General features: G+C 36.8%; 1 protein-coding gene across 4 annotated transcripts in view; it reads right to left on the bottom strand.

Moving 5' to 3' along the window:
- LOC5575680 (carbohydrate sulfotransferase 5) overlaps window positions 1–17,251 on the bottom strand; it is a 91,704-nt gene that overhangs the window by 60,716 nt on the left and 13,737 nt on the right. For all 4 annotated transcript variants that reach the window (XM_021845531.1, XM_021845530.1, XM_021845529.1 and 1 more), the window contains one exon: window positions 13,129–13,731. In XM_021845531.1, coding sequence (XP_021701223.1) covers window positions 13,129–13,731 — 603 coding nt within the window. The remainder of the gene's footprint in view (window positions 1–13,128; window positions 13,732–17,251) is intronic.

Genomic DNA, 17,251 nt, shown 5'->3' on the forward strand with positions numbered 1-17,251 from the left:
TGTGTGAAATAATAGGAACTCCATAGTTTTTAAACGCAAGCTCATTGTATGCAAAATGTAAGCAATGTACACGTTGAAAAAATGTTCAAAAGGTGATTCATTTTGAACAGTTTTAGAGGACAGGTTGTGATTCTTCTGAATTAATTTTCTCAAAACCGTATGGAAGTTACTTACGTCGATTTGAAAAAGTTATCGAGAAATAGTGATCGTAGAACAGATTGTTTGCTTTTGTCTACCCCCGATTTTAACAACACCCGTTTTTGGCAACATTTTCTTCCCGAGTTTGGCAACACATTGAAAAATATTTTCAATTGCTTATCAAGTACTGAAACCCAGTGTTTAGTGTTCTTATGAGCACTTCCACAGTTATTAACTGAGAGCTTTCTTTGCCTAAGTTGCCATTTTCGCATTCGTTTATCGTGTAGCAGATACGACGATACTCTATGCCCAGGGAAGTCAAGGAAATTTCCATTACGAAAAGATCCTGGACCGACCGGTAGTTCTTACCATAGATAATTGTAAGCATTTCTACAAATAAAAAAATCTTTTTTTACTGTTATCAAAAATAAACGTTAAATTTCACACATTATTCTGCAAGAAGACAAAAAAAGTAATGATTATTGCATTTTTTTCCACTGATTCCGCAAAATCTAAGCTACAATCCCGCAAAAATAAAACCGAAAATTGTATCCCTATTGTATCGAACGTGTTTTCATCATACATTGGTGGAAAAAAAATCATGTGTGCCAAAAAAATTTGCATGCAGTTTCGTGATCTCACGGTATTCTTGTGAGAAAAGAAACAACAATTTTCACCAACATTTGATTCGAAAATTACTCCTTATGTTGCTTCAACAATTCCAGCACAAAACACTTCCTTAACATATTTTTATTTTTCAAGAAATTCCTTCCATTTGACTGATTATGCATTTGCTACTCTCAACAAAGTATTTCCCGAATTTCAGTTAACGACCTTAAGGCTAAGTAGCCCGTCATTCGTTTTGGCAACAATGATGACTTTTCAGCTTGCATTTCAAAGTGATAAAACTCAGTCTTGATAGTTTATATTGATTTGAAAAAGTATCACTGTACGCGCTAACATGTATAAAGTATGCTGATATTTTTTCAGCTGTGTCAGTGCCAAACCAACCGATTTTTTTTATTCGAAATCGTGAGATGAATCAGCAACAATCATCAACGACGCGTACAAATTTCAATGACGGCCTACTTCGCCGTAATGTTTGATGAGATCTCGCCATTGACGTTGTTTTTGGGTGCATGGTGGTCTCGATAAAAAGCATTAGAAAAATTACATGATCCAAAAAATTGTAGTTTTCTTACGGACCTTACTGTACATATTTGATCGATATCTTTCATCTACTCGTTTTCTATTCAGTCCTGAGCTTACATTGAAACTGTGATAACATTGATTTTAGCATAGTAATGTATAAGAACTTCTACTTCTTTTTAATTTAGAACTTTGTTCACTACATAAGACGTGTGGTAACCAAAATTACACTCTATGTTCAGGAAATCCCACTTGAAAGATATTCGAAATCTGATACTTTTAATATGGTTTTGCTATAAAGTTGCACATTTGCACTCTATAATACTCACAAATGGCCATTCAAAGTAATACCACGCTTATACTGTGTACAGCAAGTATGCTTTCCAGATGGTACATATAATCATGACGTCTATACTTTTGGTTGGTTGGTTTGACTTTATTAACGAGATTTTTAGCCCTAGGCTAGTTCATCTCGGGACCAACGGCTTTACTTCCCTTCCGAAGGAAGTCGTCACTATAACTTTTTACGTCATAAGTGACTATGTCGGGGATGGGATTCGATCCCAGGTCCTCGGCGTGAGAGGCGAGTGTTCTAACCACTACACCAGGTCCGTCCCCATATATATATACTTTTGGGTCAAAAGCTGAACTGAAGAAGGCTCCCAGACATTGTTTACATTATTCGTTAAAGTTGCCATGCATTTTTTGATACTTTTAGAGATAAAAATGATAAAAATCATAAACATTTAAAAATTCCCGAATTTGGCAACATCCCCAATTTGGCAACATAAAAATCACGCCTTGTTGCCAAAATCGGTAAGGCACTGTATTTGCATATAAATCCTCAAATGCACTTGATTCCAACGAAAATAGCTTTGACATGAAGTGTCATACTAATACTCTTTACTTTTGCATTCGTTTTGCTTAACTGATTAACAGAAATTCGCTATTACTTTTGATATGTTGTGAGTGTCGCACCATCAAAGTTACCCCGTTTTACGGTATTTATTTCTATTATATCGTTCGTGCATCGACAGTAGTTTTTCGTCGATGTTGGATTGGATTTTCAGACTTGAAAAAACTAAAAACTGTTATTTTATGTTGTCTGTGTTATATATTTCTTTTAAATTTTTATTGTTTTTCTGGAAATATTGATTATTCTCCTAAGGTCTAAATTTTGCCCCACTTTACTCTTTACGATACGATCTAACATCGTCGATTGATGGAGCTGGATGGGAGATTCCCCGCACTCGTTCTGATGATGATGATGAGGGCTTTGCTCCACTTCAATCGTTCGCTGTCTGTCAGCTATAGGTATCTTTCCCAGATTGTAGCAATCTGGAGAGGTATCTGGGGCGTAAATGTCGTTTGTCATCCCGTAAATTGCTGACGTGCCATTCCACCTTACGGAAGATAATGAAGCGAATCTGGGGGGGTTTGAAAATAGCAGTGAAATAGGAAGAACTTTCTGCAGATTGTATTCATTCATCTAGTAAAATGCCACTAACGTAGGGGAATTAACCACTTTACTAGCAAAAAAATTTTCAGGCCTTTCAGGCCAGCTATGTTATATGCTGTACCAATATGAACTAGCTGTTGTAATACCAGGAAGAAAGCTCTGCAGAGGATTCAAAATACAATTTTCAAAATGGTTCTGAAGCTCTCTTCCTCGTATAGTACTTATGAGTTACATAGAATATCCAATGTTGAACAATTGGAACAAACTTCAAATAAAATTATTAATAATTTAAGACAAAAATCGTTGCAATCTTCTATTGCCACGATAATTGCGTTATATATTTAATTTAAAGCGTTTTTTTTTCTCTTATTAGCAGGTGAAATCAACAACAACAAAATGTCATTAAAAGCTTGATTTAGTTTTATCAAATAAGGATGAAGTGTTGCCTAACACAGAACACCTAGATATAAGAAATGAACGTAATGTTTGAAATGATACTTATGAAAGGATTAAAAAAGAAGAAGACACAAATTAGCCGAGGAAATTTTAACATTGAGTAAAAGCTTCACGCCTCAAATTGTCGCTTTACAAAAGCTAGCAACGCACCAGGCGAGAAAGTGTCGTTCATTTGTAATGATAATTGATGGCAGACTAGTATCCACTTAGCGGTATGACAAACGTGCAGATTTTTCCTCGCACGCTTCAATCTGCTTCGAGATTGAATGCATTTAAAATAAGTCAACCGTGCACATGGAGTGGAGAGTGTTCCACGCCACGACGGAAAACGCTTTTCCCTTTCAACGCCCGCCGTTGTCTGGGCAAAGTCAGCCAAACATTTTGTCGAAGTGAGCGCTCCATCACACAGGGGTCCAAATCTGGACAAAAGTCAGTTTGCATAATCTTTAACTGAAGTTTTTTCTTGCTTGCTTCAGCATCGAATAACAATTATCTGTACACTATTATAATTGAAAGAATACTTGAGAGGAAATAATCTCTCATTGTTACAAAGGTTCTTTGCTAATGTTCAGCGAGATTTGTACATTTGGCCATCATTTTTTTTCACATAAGTGCGACCACTGTGCGTCACGATCATATGGAGAAGGTTGTCGCTGGGGGGACGACAAAGACCCTCGTTGTGCTGCATGACCAGTCCGTAGTCGCTCCATTATGTGCCGCAGTTCAACCAACTTATGTTTCTATAATAAACCGAACCGACCGGCTTGACAAAACTGAACTCTGCGAGAGAAAAAAAAAACTACGACGAAGATGAAAACGAAAACGGATTTTTATCCAAGACGAAGCAAGTTTGACTCGTGAGCGCTGTTAGCTGCTTGACAAAGCTCTTGATGGATGTGAAAAATAGAATAGTGATAAAGCACGATTTTTGCATGTTCAGAGTTGTGACGAAGTTGACAAGCGGAAGGAAGGTGCACAATACAATGGAACCCACACGGGGCAGAGGAACTTTCGAAATCTTGCGCGAATGAACTGAAGGCTTCATTGGATGGAGCTTTACACAGGCCAGCTGGAAGTGAAAAAGACATGGAATGCGCCGTGGAATATTTAGATGTAAAAGTTTTACACTTTTTATTAATTTATGAATCTTTTTTCAGACGTTTTACAAATTTTGGTTTATTTCACATAATTAATTAAAGGTGAGAAATCGTCTTGAATGGTTTCGGCACAAAGGCGACGCATAGTTTTTGAATTACTCGCACTAACGACTTTCCTATGACATGTTTAATGCTGCCGACAGACGCTCAGACGGTTTGACCAACATTGACTCCGCCCCCAAGTTAGTCAAACTGAGTTATGTTCGTACGACCTCTTGATGAACTATCAGATTTGGTTGCACCAACATGATCCACCATATTTCGAGTGATATCTGCTCATATAGTGTAGATGTGATTATGGAACCGGAATGGAGAATATTTTCACTCGCGATTACCGGTATTTGATGATTGGAAACATGCGGGGAGCTGCATTTCAGACAATTCGGCCGATAAAAACCCAAAAGTGTCAAATGAATCAAGAAAGTAACCAAGTAGTTCTTTATCCCACTTGGATCTTAAAAATTTACTGAGGCTATTCCCGAAGGCAACAGAGGAATTGCTTATTGAAACATGTGATTATACAAGGAATGCCCAAAGACATTACTCCATAATATCCACTAAGAATTTCCCCAGTATTTAATCTAGGGATTTATCCAGGAAACCTAAATAAAATCCTCCACGATTCGCTATACCGAAACTTATCCAAATTCCGTTATTTAAACTCCAAATAACATCAGGGATTTCTCAAGACTTCTCAGAACTTTTACCAGATATTTACATCATAAATTGCTCCAGAAATGTCTACAAAAATTCCAAACAAAATACTCAAAATATTTCTCCTTTAGAAAACCTTAGAAAAATTCCACCAGAAATTTATCGGGAAAATCCTCCAGGAATTTCTTTCATCGAGAAATCCCACCAGAAATTATTATTTCCGAAAATCCACCAGGAAGTATTCCCAAGAATATTTTTAAAAAATTCTCCAGAGATTCCTTCTGAAATACGAATACCCCTAATAAATTCCTCCACAGAGACTTCCAGAAATTCTTTCATAGATTCCAACAGAAATTCCTTCAGGTATCTTGCAAAATTTTCCTTAAAATAATAAAAATAGGAGCTTCCTCCACAAATTCTCTTAAGAATTCCCAAACAACTTACTAAAGCTTTTCCTGTTTTAACAATTCGTCGAGAAACTCAATCAGGAATTCCTCCAGGTACTTCTTCAGAAATCTCTCCAAAATTTTCTACCAAGAGTGACCATTAGAAATTTCTTTAGAATTTCTTCCAGATATGACACCAGGAATACATCCACAAATTTTACCAAGAATACCCGAGAAAAATCCTCCAGCATTTCTGTCAGTGATTGCTTCAGAAATTCCTAAAGAAAATCCCTTAATGATTCCTTCAGCAAGTTTTCCATTGATTTGTTCAGGAAATTCTTCAGAGATGCCTACCGAAAATCCTTCAAGAATTTTCGTGAGGTATTTCTCCTTCCAAAAATCTTTCTGAAAATTCTAAGGGTATTCCACCAGAATATATTCCAGGGATTCCTTTCTCGATTATTTCAGGGATTTTACCAGAAGTTTCTTAGTGATTCCTTCAGAAATTAAACTTATATATAATCCAGAGATTTCTTCTGGAAATATTCCAGAGTGATCCAGAATTTTTAGCAGAAATTGCGCCAGAAATTCTTAAAGAAGTTAATATCAGATATTTATCTGAAAGCCCGTCCTTAAAATAACTAAGAAAAATAACTTCAGCCATTCCTCCAGAGATTAACATTAGAAATTAATCCAGTAAATTCTTTATAAATTGACCACAGAGCTTCTTCACAAATGACTATAGAGCTATTTTTTCAAACTCGCCGTCAGATTTATTGACATATTCCTCCAGAAACTCTTGCTCGAATTTGTTCTAAAATTCTTCTGGGAATGTATACAAGTATTTTATAGACATTCCTTTAAGAATTTCTCCAAAAAAATCCTACCTGGGGGGGGGGTGGTCGGAAATTACTCTAGGGAGTCTTCTATAAGTTCTACAACAAATTCCCACAGAAGATTTCTTCAGAAATTCATACATACATACATAGAAGTTCTTTATTGATGCCTTGAATATTCCTCCAGAAATTCAGTAAGTAACTATGTATTTCTCTAATTCATAAAAATATACCTGCACAAATTTTCTTGATAAATCTTTCAGGAATTTCTTAAGAATATCTGCAGGAATTCCCATGTAACATTAGTAGCTGAACAAATGTTTATTGAACTGAAATAAGCTAAGAGCCATTTGTTCAGCTCATATTAGGCAAAAATTTTCATTGTGTCATTTTTCCATGATTTTTTTCCATAGCCATAGATTACTTCACGATTCAGACATTTTTCCAGCGATTACTTTGAAAATATTCCAAAGATTTTTTCTAGAATTACTCCAGAGATACGCCCAGAGTTCCCTCTTGGATTTTTTTGAACGATTTCTCCAGGTATACCACCATCAGGAATTTCTCCGAAAATACGTCAAGGGATTTCAGAGTCCTCCCAGAATATTCTCAAATATTTCTCCAGAAATTTCTAGAGGTATTCGTGCAGAAATACCTTAAGGATAGTTTTTTTTTTGGAAATTCTCCAAAAGATTTATGCAGAAATTACTTCAGAGATTATTCCAGTAATTCCTCATGATTTTGCTTTACCTAGAATCCTTCAACAATTTCTCCTGAGTTTTTTTTTTTCATGGAATTAGCAAGAAAATCTTTAATAAATTTTTCCAGAAATTATGTTCCAGTAGTATTTGCAAAATTTTATTCATATTTTTTTTCAAGTATTTCTTCAGAAACTTCTAAGCCTTCCATAAATCACTTCAAAAATTCTTCCAAATATTCCTTCCAGAATATTTGCAAAGATTTCTTAAGATTTTTTTTAGCTATTGAGTCAAGTATTCTTCATGGGACTCTTACAGTGATATTTCCAAGAAATGTCTAGAGCCACGTTTCTCAACAGGGGGTACGCCACGTTTCTCAAATGAACACCTCACAGCGAGCCGTTTTCCGCTGTTACCAAGGTTGAGAAACAGTAGTCTAGAGGACTTCCTAGAGGAATTCCTGGAAGAATATATAGATGAATAAATGAAGGACTGATGTTCAAATTCCTGAAGTAATTTCTGGAGCGTTCTCTAATGGAATTTCTTGAGAAATCCATTTATAGATGTATACCTGAATGAACTTCCGCAGAAATTTTTAGGTTTTAGTAAGAGTCGTATGTTTCCTCCTTATCCATGAATCGCATCATTGGCCACAGGTAACTTCCAGATCTTGTTCTTCCCTCATTTATAACCCCTAAATACCCTTCCCGTGGTGATTGTGGAGATGCAACGGTATTTTCGATCTCTAGCAGCAACAACCACTACACACTAACATTCCTTCCCCATGACTGTAAGGACTTGACCGGCGCCGTTAAAATGCGCACTTCGAGAGTAAGCGTTATCATAAGCATGAAACGAGCTCACCCGTTGACAATCCATCCTCGACTGAACCCGAATATCTTTTCACACTCGCTCAAGGCGAACCGAACACGATTGATCTTGATTCCGTCGCTCATCCCACAGGAGCATGCTACGGAATCTAAAGACGACACACTACTCACAAATGCATTTAATTACAGTATAAGCCTAAACGGTAACTTATTGTCACTATCGATTGCATAGTAATTCATGTCTCTAAGCAAACAATGATTATCTCGTTTGATGCAGCCAAAATTGTCATTGTTTTTCTTTTAATGGATAACTTACCCTATTAGCAAAATGGCAGATGATACAAATCTGACAAGACAGTCTGCCCCCATAGTATGGAAATGAGCCAGCTTTGTCACACTGTTACATAACCTCTCTCGTGCTTAGAGACAATGAGCCACAATTTTATTGCTTTGTTTGCTTTCATACTTTTTTGGCTCGTTCGTCTGCATAATGAAACAATAAAACAAAAATTTATCTATCTCCCGATAGAAAACTTATTTCACCGAACTCAAACGCCGTTTGCGTGTGCGCCTAGCTCTAGCATGTCGCTAATTACCTCAGGCACTGCAAAATGCATCCACCTCCGCCCAAATCGTCCCAAACCGAGGCGATAAGGTGCGTGCTATGCATATTTATAACAAAAGACAATAATTCTTCATCGCACGACTCGGCTTGGAAATATTTTGTCTCCGCTGCAACCCTAAGGAATCTGATGATAATTTGCAATGCCGTTCCGTCCCCCGACGTCGTGTCTGATTTTGAAAGCACTTAAGGGCTGTCCATAAACCACGTGTCATTTTTTTGGATTTTCGTAATCAATTTTCCACCAACATATTAAAATTTTTACGGTCCAAAATCATTGGCCAGACCCCCTTTCCCAAGTTGAACACGTGGTTTATGGACGGCCTCCAAACTGCCTTACTACCGCTGAGCGTAAGATGCATTTAAAACATGTAGTGATAGATCGCATCTCTCAGCGTAAGCGCTCACATACCTGCATACCTACTACTTTTTGGAGGTCGCTGATGGCATTTTATAACCGATCATCAAAGGCATCTTGACTCCGCGAGATTTTTCCTCACAGATGTTCGTAAATATGGTTTTATTATAGTTTCACAATTATTTTTTTAAACAATTTGTCAATCCTATCTTTATTCATGAGCAAATAATTTGGATTAGAGCACAATTGGTGAACATCTATTCAGTTCAAAACATATATATTAGTGATGATGATTATTTAGCCACCATCAGCGCAAGGATTACCTATGGCTGCAGAATCATATCGGGATGGAATGATCTACCTGATGGTTTGTTGTAGCAGGGCTAGTTAATATCTTTGAAGACCTTTGGAAGACAACACTAAGGCTGTTTTCTCATGACAAAAGGCTGGTGACCCCACGCACTTTCATCCAGTCAACAGTTCAATTAACTCCCTTATGCTACCCCTTCCCAATACCCAATATACAGTAATATATCATATATAGTGTTCTTAAAGAATCCTGTAGTTCAAAATTGTAAAAACTGCTTCAACCAGCTCTACCAAATTCCCACGGTAGACTAACAAGAACCCATTTTCCAGTTAACAAGTTTAATTATGATCACCAGGGTAGTAAAGTAGTCATAAGTAAAACTCTCGCATAATTTTTGAAATGCTCAGAAGCGAAATTGACCGCAGATTGTGCAGCTTGCCGATCTGAGTTGATCGGAACAAACCCGATCACCAATAGCCCTTAATAAAACACAGGCCATGTAAGGCCCAATTGAAACGAACTCACCGGATCCAACATTCAGCTGAAACGTTCCGTCGTCGTGGAATCGTTCAAGAGGAAACACGAGCGCGCTGACAGTCCAACGTGTAGCGGTAATCCTTAGTGGGGGTATTGCTGCACAATATTACGGTTGGCACATACTTTTCTTCACGTGTATAAAACAAAATAAAACTGACGCTGCAGAAAATTTTTCATTCCATTTTCTGTCAACGCACACTTGATTTGAATGTTCAAAACATATATATTAGTATGTATAAATTAGCATATATATATCTTGATTAAATATAACTCTCTTTATTTGAATTGAAATATTCTTTCAAGCATGGGCAAGTTCATGAAGATGAAAACGTTTAAAATTCATCTATTTTTCAGTGATCTACAAATGTTTGAAAATTGACCCATTCTCACCCACAATAGAAATATTAGTAGTAGAACGCTAGAAGCGTTGTTGTCACAAAATTCATTTTAATAATTATTACCTTAAATTATGGGTTTTCATTGTTTGTTCAATACCATGTTGTTGTTTTGGTTTTGAAAATTAATCTGACACTTTGACGCCCGGTACTCACGCTGTCAGTTTGCGGCAAACTAGATGTTGGTAACACGAACTGCAGCGACATTAGCATCTTAAGTTAATGCTTCTACTTCACCCACTGAGGGGGTGACATTGAGTCAAACGAACTTGAATTGGTCCGCATTTGGAACAAATCAATGGTGATGCTGGGGGTGAGACATTTCGCAAAAAAGACGTTTCGCGTAAGAACGTTCCTCATAAGGACGTTTGGCATTTTTGCCATTTTTAAACTTCCTCCTGTTCTTGTATGAAACTGCGACTAAGGTATTATAATGTGTATAATAATCATTATTATTAAATTAAGAAAAAGAGTCCATTCATCCAAAAGTTCGATGTTCTATGACACCCTAAATAGGGCAATTTCAGGTATTTTCAAGTTTTTTTTTCTGTGATTTATTCAAAATTAACTACTTACCCACAGATCTTTTCTTATGGTAGTTTTTGATAGCTGCCAACAATATATCATTATTACAAATATTTCCGAAGATATTCCAGACTATGTTTTGACTTATTCTCACCCTCTTGACCTTTCGTCACCCTTATCGACGGAAATTGAAGAACGTTTCTGCAGAATGTGAATGGTATAATGAGTAATAAATGTAACATTCAAAGTGTAAAATGTTTGTTATCTGTATTTTGTATGTATAGTATTGAAATGCAACGAACGAGCACTTTTGTCATTAAATTACATCACTATTCTCTATTCAAAAGAAAGAACGATTGAAATACAAGTTCAAGTGAGCTATGAACTAGTGGAGTTTATATCACGTTTTTAGTTTCCTACCATTGAAATTCGATTTCTAATAATGGAAAAGTTTTTTTCATTTTAGCCATTTTCTAAACACATCACAGAACATTCAAAGGCTCAGGTAGGAGAAGTTCGGACCAATTATAAAAAAGAGTGTCCACCGTTAGACGAATGAAAAATGTTTTTTGCAATTTCTCATCGTAATAGGCTGTTTTTCATCACGACAATCTGCCATGAAACGGCCTATGTTCCTTCACTGAAGTATGCAGTGCGGGAATAGTCACTACGCAACTGAAACCAGCGCTGTAATGATTCATTACGCAACTGTTTTGAGTAATGAATCATGACGCAACAGTTTTTCGAAAATTATAAAATAACGGTGAATGCATTCCGATATAATTTCTGATACCCTCAAGTAGTCTTCTACGAAATTGCAAAATAGTAGTTTACGCAACTAGTTGCAGAATGATGATTTCTACAGTTATCAATTCTGGCAAAGTTTTCAGTTTTGTTCAACTGGTAAAATTTATGACAATTTGTGGTTGAGACCAGCAACATTTTGTCATTTTTATTTTTTCTGTATACAGGTATGATTCGATTATCCGGAGACTCGATTATCCGGCGACTGGATTATCCGAAATTTTTTACTGGATTATCGGAAGAATGTTTTTCTGTTTTTATTTTGGTTTTTCGATTTTATGCATAAATTTAAGGTAATTTAGTAGGGTTGTGTTTGATCTTTCGACCTTGACGCTTGCTCCTGCGAGGGCGAGTGACGAGGGCAGGATCAAACATGTCGCGCGTCGGTCGAGTAGTGAAATGAAAAAGCGCCGCGGATCGTTAGTAGTGTTTGATCTACTGATCGAGTCGCCGGTACTGAAATCCTAGAGACGTCATAATGTATAAAAAAAATTAAAATATACGATCAATCACGAAGGTCAGAAATGTGCTTTTCTTTTCACGTTCAACGAAAATCGTTTAAACTTCCCTAATAAATAAATGTAAAAGGGCAATGAGCTTTGTAAACCATAATTTCAGTCAAAACTTATGGCACATGCCAACGCCTTAATGTATGCCAGGGACGAGTTTAGTAGAAGTTTTAACATTTTCTCTCCCGTCCTAAAGCGCAACATAGTTGAAGGTACCGTTGAATATATGCACAGACAGGAAGCAAACCGTGCCGAAACTGAATGTATTGCTAGGAAAACCGTTGTTGTTATCGCTTTTCGCATTGCGATTCTTACGCAATAAATATGCACATGAGTAAAAGTTATGCACCAATGCGCGCTACTACATACAACTGCCCTGCAAGCCCAACTTCGAGTTCGTACACTGCAATGCTAGGCACGGGCGTTCCTTCGAACGAACATTTATTCCATTTATGGCGAGAAAAAAGTAGTCCTTCGCAGAAGTTTTTTTTATTTAATTTGACCTCAAACTGGTTCTTTGATTCGCTCTACTTTCATCCTGATTCCAGCAGAGCAGTAGGATGCCAACAAATCTATATTGAATAACACGTGTGGATGTTGTTTCCCCCCACGTATCGATTGCCGTTTTGGTGCAGCAGCTATCCTCAGTGGTGTAAATAAGGGCGTTACATTTTTGACAGACATATAAAACGTTCCTGAAGGTGTAGCATTAAAGCAGCCCATAATCTCGCCAAAACCTGCTTTAATGAAGCACGTCTGACAGCTATACGGTCAATAAGCATTTAACGCTTTGCTTTATGCTGATTATTGCGAATGCTGATTTAAATGTTTATGGGTTACTTGGGTATATTTGCGACACCATTTTTTTTTCGCATAGCTTGTGTTCTCGCCCTAAAAGTCATTAGTAACCGAATGTGTAGCTCCTTGTTTCTAAGCAAATGAATGGACCAAGATAATAACTAACACCAGATGAGGATCTTTTCTTCTTCGTGGCATTGTTGAATAACATGTAAATCCATGTGTGTGTTCGTTAACAAGAAGCTACACACTTGGTTACCAATGGCCTTTAGGGCGAGATCATAAATTTAGCCATAATTGTACAAAGAAGAGTAAAATATTGCAAAATGAAGGCAACGCCAAGTGGACACTTTATTTTGGTGGGGACTCTATGTCAATCTTCAGAAGTGTTATCAGAACTAATGATCTGTCCGCATTACGATGCAAGATCTGAGGCCCTCCTCTAGGTCTGATTCCTACTTACGCCTTTGACTGTCCCTCAGTAATACTACCACCAAACACACTTACCTTTCATCTTCCAGCAGTGGTTGGACTAGTGATGCCCTCAGGCGCACTACCTTCATGCTCTGCAGGGGGAACAGCTTGCAGAAAGGCCCAAGGAACTTCGGTTCGTAGCAAAAGTGTGGAAAGAGTCGACAATGTCGCCACAGGCGAGTGTTATGACTGAACAGATAGTTGTGCGTCCGGCCAAAGTCCAAATAACTTTCCATCTCGTTGTAATCGCACTTGAGCAGATGCTTCAGATTGTGAATGGCGATTCGATCGTTAGGGGGGCCTCGGATTTGAACGATGTCGAAATCCAACAGCGGTTCGTAGTGGTAGTAGTTACCGGGCATGGCGTTCAGAATGTCGCCCAAGAAGGTCGATCCCGAACGCCACGTGGTAATGATTATGCTACGCATCGGTTGGCCCCCCGTTTCCGGTGTCAAATCGGTCAATTTGGAAGCATCGTTGTTGAACTGGCCATTGGGATACTCAAACTCGGCCATTTCGTCCGCTATCCGCGAACGTTGATAGTTCAGAACATCTTCAATGGTGACGGTGGAATTCTGAGGCGTTGGAATAGGCGGGTAGGTGTCGTACGATGAACTCCCGCTGAATGTTTTTGCGCTGAAACGAGAAGGCGAAACGAACACGAATCGTTAGTGCATCATTATAGCAAGTTATGATTTTCTGCCCGCTAAGAGTTTTGATATGCAAAAGAGTCTTATTGCCAACTGTACACGTTATCATCTTGGCACACCCACGCGAAATATAATCGGCAAAGTAAACTAGAAAAGGCGGTCATATATTTTGCACATTGTTTGGCCTTGTGTGGCATGTGACTGTTTTATTTTATGTATTTAGCGATAACATTTTCAATGCGATGGATGCGATGCATCTGCGAACAATTTATATTGTTCAAACAATTTGTTTAGGCGGAGTTCTACGCCATATACAATCGAAAAAAAATCTGATGATGAAAAGATCACCGTAACTGTTGAAATCTCTTTCAGACCTATGGATAGCTAGATGATTTAACTGATAAAGCAATGTTGAAGAAATTGGAACAGTCATCGTTCAATTGAATCAATATAATTCAAGGTTATGAAAATTGTGAATGAACTCCAATCTATCCAATAATCCAGTAGAGACTGTGGCAAATCGGAAGTACTGAAAAGTGCTAGTTTTCAGCACTATTTCATAGCAGTCTGCACTGAAAATATATATTGTAATATATAACGAAATCGTTCGTTTGAACTACGAATTCATTCGTTGTTTTCTGCTTCGAAATAGTTCCGTAGCATTTACGAAACCAACTTCGTAAAAAACAAAATCAAGCTCTAAATCGAAACAAACAATTATTGTTATAGTGTATCAAAGATTTTGTAATCGAAATTCGTGAATTTCGTATTGAGAACGAACATTAATATACAATGTACGGATAATTCGTAAAAGCACTTTTAGAGCTTTAGTGCATTCGACGAAACGGTTTTGTACATCTCACGAAACATACGTTTTGCTGGGATAAATACAGTGATTCAAATTATTATGCGTACAGGGCAGTGTTTTCACATCAAGTTAATGAATATTGATCAAATGGTATATCGAATTTAAAATACTTTCTCAATAATGGAGGTTTATTATTGATGAAGTATTTTGAAGTCGATATATCTTTTGATAGCTTTCTATATACTTGATGTGATAACAGTTCCCTGTACGAATATGAATTTAAGGCAATGTACAATGCTTTTTCTTTGTTTTTTCACTTGCACTTGAGTCTAATTAGATTCTAATTAGATACCTGAAACATCAGAATAATCTGGAAGACCAGCCCACTCTACTTCGGGATCGTTCAAAAATAACGTAACGCAACAGGGGGAGGGAGGGGATCTTACATACTGTTACGGTCCATACAAAAAGTTAAAATTTCCCATACAAAAGCTATTACGTGGGGGTGGAAGGGGGTCTGAAATTGACCAATTTTGCGTTCCGTAATATTTGAATGAACCCTTCAGAGGAATGAAACGGGAGCTGTGCCACCGATATCAGGTCTTCCGAGCTTGCCTTGCGAGAATTCCTTCATCCTCTTACAGCTGTAAATACCGAAAATCGATCATTCTTTTTAACGAACACGGCCCGCATCAAAGGTTTTCTTCCCGCTGGAAGTTGCAGCGTGACGTCATTGCACAATGGTCCAGATAGCAAGTTTAGGCGGACATGAACTTTTCGACGTCATTTTGTGGTTTTAGAGTATAGGTTACTTCCCAGAAGTGTCTCGAAATTAATTTTACTACAATTCGTACGAAAGGAATTTTACTCTGCACTAATCGCAATAGTGTCCTATACGCCAACTTTTTTATGTTAATAGATAGCAAGTTGGTATGTTCAGCAAAGTTGTAGCATATTTTAATACAAAAAACTTTGTAGAACAAATTTTTTCTCTATCTCTTATACTTTCTGAGATAATTGACTTTATATATGAAACAAATGAAGAAAATCATTTTTTCACTCATAAGTCATTTATTTACAAATTTTAGCAGCCTACTATGTTCTACAAAGTTTTTGGTACTGCTATATTCTACAACTTTGGTGAATATACCACAGTTGTATTTCTTCTCGTTTTCTTATTGTCTTCTTCTTCTTCCTGACGTTACGTCCCAGAGAAGATTTTAATTTAAAATCATGCCGTATTAAAAGTCATACATGGTAATATGTTGCAAGAGTTGAGAGGCATTCAATATATTTATCTTGAGTCTTTGATTTATGTATAGCAGTAATTATTACAGTAGTTAAAGTCGTATTGACATCAGTCATAGTAACCATGTCAAAAAAATACAATTGCGATTGCCACTCACATCAGATCCAGTGATCTCACTGACAAATCGTCGAATCGCACAGAAGCATTCGGAATTGCACGAAAAAGCGCAAGAATTATTGAAAAAGTTTTGATAATTATGCTTTTTAACAAATATAGTACACTCTACAAAATCAAACAGGTGTTGATTATTTCATGCTGAATCGCGGCGGTCATGACTTTTGTGTGTTTTATAAAAAAGATGACTAATTAATGTGTTTTGATTGCAAATCACCCGTCATTGAAAATAGTCTTAAAAATATATATAAACATAATATATTCTTCAAATTTCACTCAAATACTCTTTAAGGGGTGTAGAGCCACGGTGTGACAGGTAGGTTCATTTTCAAGTGCATCTTTGCGAGTTATTTGGCCTGTAATACGGTATGATTTTAAATTAATATCTCCTACAATAAGAAAACCAGAAGAAACACAACTGTGGTATATTCACCAAAGTTGTACAATATAATAGTACCAAAAACTTTGTAGAACATAGTAGGCTGCTTAAATTTGGATAAATTAAATTTAAATGACTTATGAGTGGAAAAATGATTTTCTTCATTTTTTTATATAAAAAGTCAATTATCTCAGAAAGTATAAGAGATAGAGAAAAAGTTTGTTCTACAAAGTTTTTTGTATTGAAATATGCTACAACTTTGCTGAACATACCAACTTGCTATCTATTAACATAAAAAAGTTGGCGTATAGGACACTATTGCGATTAGTGCAGAGAAAAAATCCCTTTCGTACGAATTGTAGTACAACTAATTTAGAGACACTTCTGGGAAGCAACCTATACTCTAAACCCACAAAATGACGTCGAAAAGTTCATGTCCGCCTAAACTTGCTATCTGGACCACTGTGCATTGTTAGTTCATTCTACGAAATGCGTCTACGACACCATTTCGTTGCAGAAAACAACGAATGATTTCGTAGAACGAACGATCAGTTTCGTAATAATAAACAATTCTCGATTACTTTTTCAAATCTACGTAAGTTACTATCCCATGGTTTGGAGAAAAAAATTGAGATGTATTAAAATTTAATTTGTTTCTTAACCCCTCTACCAGCAGTTTCATTTTTTTCCGCAAAATTCAAATTCAAAACGTTATAACTTTTTTGTTTTTCAATATTTTTGCACAATTTTTTCACAAGTTCTCAAAAAACTCTTCTAGTTCTAGGATCTGTGTCGGTATTGATCATTGGTCATCTGGTTTTGAAAATATTCCAAAATTCCTTGGGGGACCGACTCGTAACTAGAACCCCCCGTTAATTTCTCAGGCTACAGAATTT

The sequence above is a fragment of the Aedes aegypti genome, chromosome 2 (assembly GCF_002204515.2).
Source record: "Aedes aegypti strain LVP_AGWG chromosome 2, AaegL5.0 Primary Assembly, whole genome shotgun sequence".
NCBI lineage: Eukaryota > Metazoa > Arthropoda > Insecta > Diptera > Culicidae > Aedes > Aedes aegypti.